The sequence below is a fragment of the Pagrus pagrus genome, assembly GCF_965226575.1.
Source record: "Pagrus pagrus genome assembly, chromosome: 2".
NCBI lineage: Eukaryota > Metazoa > Chordata > Actinopteri > Spariformes > Sparidae > Pagrus > Pagrus pagrus.
Window position 1 is genome coordinate 1,771,796 of NC_140186.1, and position 7,867 is coordinate 1,779,662.

Here is a 7,867-nt window from a genome sequence, read left to right on the forward strand (position 1 = left end):
TCTAAAGTCAGAAGACCTCAAGTCTCAGAGCTCAAGTTCATCAGGTCACACTGAAGATAAAAACTAAGCTCTGAGTTTAGTCAACTTGAAACTGATAAAACTTGTTTATGTGCGTTAATTAGAAAAGATGAGTTGATTCAACTGAATTTTTACAGTGTTAATGTCTAATCTGCGTTACACACGATGAAACACGAAAACATACATACAATCCAGTGATGTAACATGATGCACTGATGATGATAATAATAATAATAATAATAATATAAATAATAATAATGTGAAGAATAATAATAATAATAATAATGTGAATAATAATAATAGTAATAACAACAACAGAACCGCCTACGAGCCTCCAGCCTGTCGGAACCGCCCTCCTCCTGCTCACTGGACCTTTACAGCTGCAGCAGCTGTCACATGAACGCGCCTCGCGGTCTCGCAGTCAGTTGAGTGGAGCAGAGCGCGCGGAGAGCAGCTTCAGGTCTGTGATTAAATATTATTAACTATTAATTATTACCTGTAGCTCAGTTTCAGCTCACTGTCATTTTACATGTTACATTAAATGAGCGCGCACGTGCTGATTACTGAGGAGAGACGGTCGGTTATTGATCTCTTCTTCTTCTTCTTCTTCTTCTGCTTCTTCTTCTGCTTCTTCTTCTTCTTCTTCTTCATTGAACTCATGAGTCGGGTCGTCCTCAGCTCTCTCTGTTGTTCCACTGATGTTAATGATCCAGGTGTTTCTCATGTTTGGTCCGCGGACCCGAACAGGTCCAGAAGTCACGTAAAGTTCAGACTTCAGTCTTATTTTACTCTGGAAGATAAACAGTGTTGAACAAGTTACTTTCAAAATGCAATCTGTTACATGTTACCTTCATTTTAAAGAAATATAATACATTACAATAATACTGTCTACGTAGAGTAATATATTACATATTACACTACTTGTTAGTTACTTTTAAAATGCAATATATAACATTCATTTTAAAGTAATACAAAGACTCAATAAGAGCTTATCGGCTTTATTAAACACACGCAGACGATATTAATACGAAAACTTAAACAAAACTTCACCTGACTTTCATCAGCACAGAGGACGAGACGACTGGACTCTTTTCTTTTGTGTGAACAAAACGAGTGAGAAACTCTGGATGAGTCCATGTATCAACTTCCTTGAAAAAGTCGCTCCTCACATGTGCAGAACCTGCCTTAGAAACATCATGTTTTTAGGTTTTCTTCAGTATCACAGTGATCCAGTGATGGTTGTCTTACATCCACAGGTTCACTGCTAACAGGAAGCGCTAATAGTTGATTCGGCAAAGTTTTAATGGAGTTTTGGAGAATTTTGTTTTGGTTTTTGGCTGTTTTTTCGTTTTAAATCAAGTCTCCAGTTACTTCAGTTGTTTAGCAGAACGCTGCAACTCTGTTTTACTGTGAAGCTCCAGAAATGTTTTGTGGACTACGAGACTTCACCTGACTTTATATCACCAGGAGGAGATGATGGCTGAGCCTGACTTTATATCATCAGGAGGAGACGATGACTGAGCCTGACTTTATATCATCAGGAGGAGACGATGGCTGAGCCTGACTTTATATCGTCAGGAGGAGACGATGACTGAGCCTGACTTTATATCATCAGGAGGAGACGATGGCTGAGCCTGACTTTATATCATCAGGAGGAGACGATGGCTGAGCCTGACTTTATATCATCAGGAGGAGACGATGGCTGAGCCTGACTTTATATCATCAGGAGGAGACGATGGCTGAGCCTGACTTTATATCAGCATGGAGGGAGGAGATGATGACTGTTCCTTTAATGAACAGGCGCATTAGCTGTTAGCTGAGTGATGATTAACTGATCTGCCACGTTATCTCAAACCTCCTGCTGCTCGTTACTTTAATCCTGAGAACAGACTGAAGATCAAGTTGATCTACATGCAGCTCACATGACAGTTTGGTAAAAAGCTCGTCTGTCGGAGCAGTAAAACAGTTTTTCATCGTCGGCGCTCGGATGAGACATTCCCCAACATGTGGGCAAATCTAACAAGTCGACACTGTAACCTAGCAACAGCGTCAGCAAAACTATGAAAATGAAGCGTTTGAAAACTCAGATCCAACATTTCTGAGCAGCCAAAGAGCTGACAAGTGATCGTCAAACAGTAAATCTAGAGTCCATACGTGTGTGTGTGAGAGGCCCAGAGACGGACCGCTGACCTGCTCACAGCGTTTCACACAATGCATGCTGGGATACGCTCCAGTGCTCATGGAACAGGATGTTAAAGCACAAGTGATGTCTGTTTTTTTCTTATTCTGAACAAATCCACTGAAAAAAGACCAAAACAACAACAGGTGAGCCTCTGAGTGAAGTCAGCACTCAGCAGAGACGCTGGTTCTGGTTCTGGTTCTCTGTCTCCTCTCTGTTACGTTACATTCATGAGCTCCAGCTCCAGTCAGCAGTCGACATTACAGAACCTGGAGGTCGCCTCTGGATCACTGCTGCAGTCAGGCTGATAAACAGGAGTGAAGATAAATCCACTTTTTAATCCCACAAGTTACAAAGTAATCTGTGAGCTCTGCTCCTGTCGGGTCAGAACAGAACCTGATGAGACTCCAGGTGTTTATTCCTCCAGGAGGTCTGGATCTGCACTGACTCGCTCCACACAACACTCAGCTAACGTCTTGTTTTGTTTTGATAGAGCGCCCTCTAGTGGCCGACGATACGTATTGTTTATTTAACTAAAATGTTTTAGAAACAGCCCTGATATGTTTGTTTTCTGTGTCTTTCTCCCTCGCAGACGTTTCTATCTAAGCATGTTGACCTGATCCAAAATGGACGACCCAATGAACCGAAGCTTGACCCTGACGGACTACTTCCTGGCGAGTGACGGCCTGGACTACGAGATTCCTCTGGATGAGATCCCGGACACCACGCAGGGCCAGGCCTTCTTCGTGGCCACCATCGTGATCGCAGTGGTCCTGGTGGGCATCATGCTGGTGTGCGGGGTGGGGAACTGTCTCTTCATCGCCAGCCTCGCTCGCTACAAGCAGCTCCGCAACCTCACCAACCTGCTGATCGCCAACCTGGCCGTGTCGGACGTGCTGGTGGCGGCGGTGTGCTGTCCCTTCCTGCTGGACTACTACGTGGTGAAGCAGCTGTCGTGGGATCACGGCCTGCTGCTCTGCGCCTCCACCAACTACCTGCGCACCGTCTCGCTCTACGTGTCCACCAACGCACTGCTGGCCATCGCCGTGGACAGGTGGGTCACAGAGGAGTCCAGGTTCTGTCCGTATACAAGCATCGCTGAGAAGATTTAAAATATTATTTGGTCGCCAGATTCTTGTAGGCTGTATGTTGTGTAAACTGCCATAACGCCTGTACACATATAACTGCAAACAGATTGAGGCCACAGGTGGAGCTGCTGACTGAAGATGTTTAAAGGCGTTCAGCTCAACAGCAACATGATCATTTAAATTTAAACTGGCAGTAGACAAGTTTATTTTAGTGATTATAAAGCAAATGTTCACTGCCCAGTGTAATCTGCGTTCAGATCAGCTCGTTGTGAATCTCCTTTTAACTCTCAGGGAAAACGATGATGCAGTCAGGCTGGCAGCCTGGCACCATTTCGTTGGCGACCAAATGAATGAATAAACGTATGTTCTGTTCTGTGTCGAGGGCAGTTTATACTCTGAGCAGTCCGGTTGTCTGTGCAACAGCAGCGACACAATAACACCACGTGGAAACCCAGCTCAGAGATCCTGTTCCTGCGCACAGACGTCATTCAGTGCCAACTTATCCAGAATTCAGAACTTTTGCATGTTAATCTTTTGGGTTTTCTTAGAAACTAATCCTGTAAAAACGGTTTGTTGGCAGAGAAAACAGGAAGCAGGTAGACGGTCAGGATCCTGATGGTCGCTCCTCATCGAACAGAGATCAGAACAGACCTCAGGACTCTGAGGACGAGCCGACACCAGATGATTTACATTCCTGCTACGATAACAGCAGCTTCTGGGCTTCTGAATCAGATCCATCATCAGCTGTAGCTGCTCGCACTCGGGGACCAGCAGCCCCCGTGCTTCATTTATCACGGCTGACATCCCTCTCATGTATAATCTGCAGAGAGCAAAGATGGATCGTCTCCACATATCCGGGAACGTCTGCGTGCTTCCAGTTTCCCTGTAAGTTCTCAGCCAAACATCTGGCGGTGTGTCTGATTGAGTCCTTCTCCTCTCTGGATCGAGGGTTCAACACTGCCTCAGCTAATTAACAGTAAAATTCAACAAAGATCACACACGTGGGACTCGTCACTGCTTCCCTGGTTTGCTTCCAAACGGAGGCAGCAGCAGTTTGTAACTCTTACATCAAACAGCCTCCAGCCCTGATTATTCAAAATCAGCTTAAACACCTGCACGCTCATCATCCTCAGAAACTAACGCCCACAAAGATCAAACCACGTGGACGACACTTCAAACCAAAAGTGTCGTCATGTGCGATAAAGGCAGAGTCGTCTGTCTGATGTCCACGAGGCTTCTCACGCTGAATACTTCTCACCCCGGGCGAAGAGTCGATCCTAAACCAGCTGTTCTCAGAGGAGAATAAGGTCCTGGAACACTGTTTGAAGCTAGAAAGGTGGCAGGGTCCGCCACGTATAAACAAAGTAGAACAGTATCAGTCATGAAAACAAAGACAGTTTGTTTCTTTCTCTTCTCATTCAAATCTGTAAACACATTAACTGACAATATTTCTTCAATCCAACTGAAATCGTTCTGATACCAGTTCTCACAGTAAACCCAGAGGAGTGGTTTCATCCTAACGGGTCGGACCTGTTGTTCTGTCTCTGTCTGCAGGTACATGGCCATCCTCTACCCTCTGCGGCCTCGTATGAAGCACCAGACGGCGTACTGTGTGATCCTGACGGTTTGGATCATCCCCATCTTCATCTCCATCCCGTCGGCCTACATGGCCTCCGAGACGACGTACCCACACGTGGAAGGTCGCACCTACAAGACCTTCTGCGCTCAGATCTGGCCCGTGGACCAGCAGGTTTACTACCGCACCTACTTCCTGCTCATCTTCGCTCTGGAGTTCATCATCCCGGTGACAGTCATGGCCGTGTGCTACATCCAGATCTCCAGGGAGTTGTGGTTCAAGGACGTTCCTGGTTTCCAGACGGATCAGATCCGGAAGAGGCTCCACAGGCGTCGGAGGACGGTGGTGGTGCTGATTCTGGTGCTGGTCGCCTACGTCCTGTGCTGGGCGCCGTACTACGGCTTTGCCCTGCTGCGGGACTTTTACCCCACCCTCATTTCCAGGGACAGGAACTCCCTGGTGGCCTTCTACATCATCGAGTGCATCGCCATGAGCAACGGGGTCATCAACACGCTCTGCTTCATGAGTGTACGCAACAACAACAAGCGCCTGAAGAAGGACGCCAAGTTCCCGCTGAAGCTGGTGACTTTTGGCGAGGCACGGACCTCCTCCCTCCGAGTGACGGAGGATGTGGACGGAGCTCGGAGGTTCAACATTTGATAGTTCGAACAGCACCACTGGACCTGCTGCAGCTTCGTCACAGAGGAGCAGAGTGGGACTGAGGACGGTTGGACGAACGTGGATTTAAACTTTGGTTTCACCTGCTGGGGGAAACACCTGAACCTTAGAAGATGTAAACGTGCTGGAGATCAGGTAAAACTAATTTGTATTCCTCCAGTACGCAGCGGGAGGCTTCAGATTGATCGAGGTCAGGACATTTGGTTCAAGAGGATGTGTTGATTAATAAACACACTCTCAGCCAATCACATCACTGGGCTCGTTGCTCTTAAACAGCCGAGCCAATCATGAGGACAGTAGAGCTCAACAGTGAGGTGCAGCAGCTCTGATTGGTGGAGCTCACAGTTACTGACTGAATCGACACCACCTATTGGTTGGCGAGTGTTTAATTGAAATGGTTTAGTTACATTTGAACAGTTGTTCCCTCACTGTTGTGTGTTAGTGAGTGTTTCTCAGCACAAAGTCTGAAACACATCACACATCGTGTCACGTTGCTCGACAGACGAGCGACTTCCTCTTCAGTTTGTGGTTGAAGGTTTGTTTCCGTGTATTTTCTGCATGTAAGCGACACGCTGTCGTTGTAATTAGTCGTCGTGTTGATGCGTTTGTGTGAATCAGTTGTAAAGAAAAGAGCGACGAGAGCAGGAAGCTGAATAAACATGACTTTTTTAAAACCAAAACACATTCTGACTGGATTTATTTCTCCAAAGGAAGCTGCATGTAATCTGATTACATTTCCCCCAGTGATGTTACCCAGTGGCTGAGTTGCATTGTGGGTAATGTAGGCGCCAGGTTTCAGAAAGCACAGTGACCTGGTCTTTGCTCATTGCTCTCCTGTAACACTGTTGGATCGATTCAGCAGAACAGAGACATCATCTTTTTTATTCCAGACATTCTTGTTTTAAAGACTGCTGCCTACATTACCCACGATGCAACTTTGCCACTGAGTGACATCACTGGACGTAATTGATCAGATTAGCTTCCTCTGGAGCCACAAAAGGCTTCATACTACTTTTTGTTTTTACATACGCAGTCGTACTCAAACCCGCCCTCTCTTAGTGGCCAAACTGTGTAATTACATCGTCACGTGTCGTCTCCAACGCTGTGTCCAGGTTTAATATAACGTCCTTGGTACACACACTTTAATGTGTAAAACTGGTGGAGTTATCTTTTTCAGTGCAGGAGTTTTATTTGTATTTCCACAGTGTGATTATCGTCTCTTCCTGGAATATTAATCCAGTCTCAATTTTAATTTATTTGACAGTTTTCACTCATTAAAAACTTTGGTTCTGACTCGGTGACACAGAAAAAGTCTCTATCTTAATAATGAAATCTTTCCCTCCCTCAGTTTGTTCATGGGAGCAGAGTCCAGGCCCGGTTCTGTGTGAAGTTACATGAGGGGAAAGTCGTTGAGGATGAGGGCAGACAGGAAGCTGTTGCATGTTGAACGAGTGCAGGATTTCCCTTCTCACTGGGATCATGTGTGTTAAACATGTGTTGCTTTGTGTCTGCAGCTGGAGTCCTTGAACCGAGACGGTGTTCGCTGTTTAAATTCATGAAGCTGACCGGCTGTTTATCAGCATCAATGAATGCAAAGTGTCAAAGTGTCAGCTTTCAGTCACGACACACTGCAAAACAAACCAGACTCTGGATCAGCTGTGCGGCAGCAGTTACTGCATAGAGAAATTCAATCTGTGGCTGCAGCTCCCACGTTAACTGAGAGAGTGAAGATTATTCTGTGCAAGCGTAAAAACTGGGGTTCACAAATTTGATGACCCACAGTGACATCCATCCTCCTTCAGCAAGGGACCTTTCATTTACAGTCATTAAAGTCAGAGAGGACTTTTAAAAAACAAAAACAAATGAGCGAGACAGAGAGCAGCGGTGGTCGGGCGAACGTTAGCGAAACAAAGAACCTAATCAGAGAAAAATAACGTTATTTTCTGACTGTCTCACATCAGTTACGTTGTAAAGCACAAATAAAAAAAGACCTACACCTTCACACGACCCTCTGGATGTTGTGTGACAGTTATTTACCTCTCTGCTCTGTGTGTGTGTGTGTGTGTGTGTGTGTGTGTAGCTCAGCCCTGCCCTCAGTCAAACAGACGCACAGAGCTGCAGCTACGCTTTAGAGAGTCAGAACCTCACGTTGTTATTGAGTGGAGGCTTCACACCAAGAAACATCCTGAACGCGGCAAAATACTGAGAAATTAAGTAAATACAGGCAGAAAGCAGGATGATACTGACATCACAACAGACTCTGAGTGGGTTCATGAAGCCGAAAAATAAAAGTACAAAGAGTACAAAAGTATTCGAATCAAACTCTAT

The 7,867-nt window shown here is 45.7% G+C and overlaps 1 protein-coding gene across 2 annotated transcripts; it reads left to right on the forward strand.

Annotated features, from left to right (window-relative positions):
• Positions 1-369: 369 nt before the first annotated feature.
• Positions 370-6,183, forward strand: prokr1a (prokineticin receptor 1a). Of its 2 annotated transcripts, none has more exons than XM_084368016.1 (3): positions 370-478; positions 2,790-3,251; positions 4,840-6,183. In XM_084368016.1, exons 2-3 carry the CDS (start codon positions 2,824-2,826, stop codon positions 5,519-5,521), a joined length of 1,110 nt encoding a protein of 369 aa, XP_084224142.1. In that variant the 5' UTR covers positions 370-478; positions 2,790-2,823; the 3' UTR covers positions 5,522-6,183. The 2 variants fall into 2 exon arrangements, with proteins under 2 accessions (XP_084224142.1, XP_084224143.1); XM_084368017.1 differs by lacking the exon at positions 370-478 and adding an exon at positions 2,563-2,627.
• The last annotated feature ends 1,684 nt before the right edge of the window (positions 6,184-7,867 follow it).

Coding starts and splice junctions, on each gene's coding strand:
- prokr1a (XM_084368016.1), top strand. CDS start 2,824: ATGGACGACCCAATGAACCGAAGCTTGACCCTGACGGACTACTTCCTG. Junction 3,252..4,839: donor CTGGCCATCGCCGTGGACAG/GTGGGTCACAGA, acceptor CTCTGTCTGCAG/GTACATGGCCATCCTCTACC.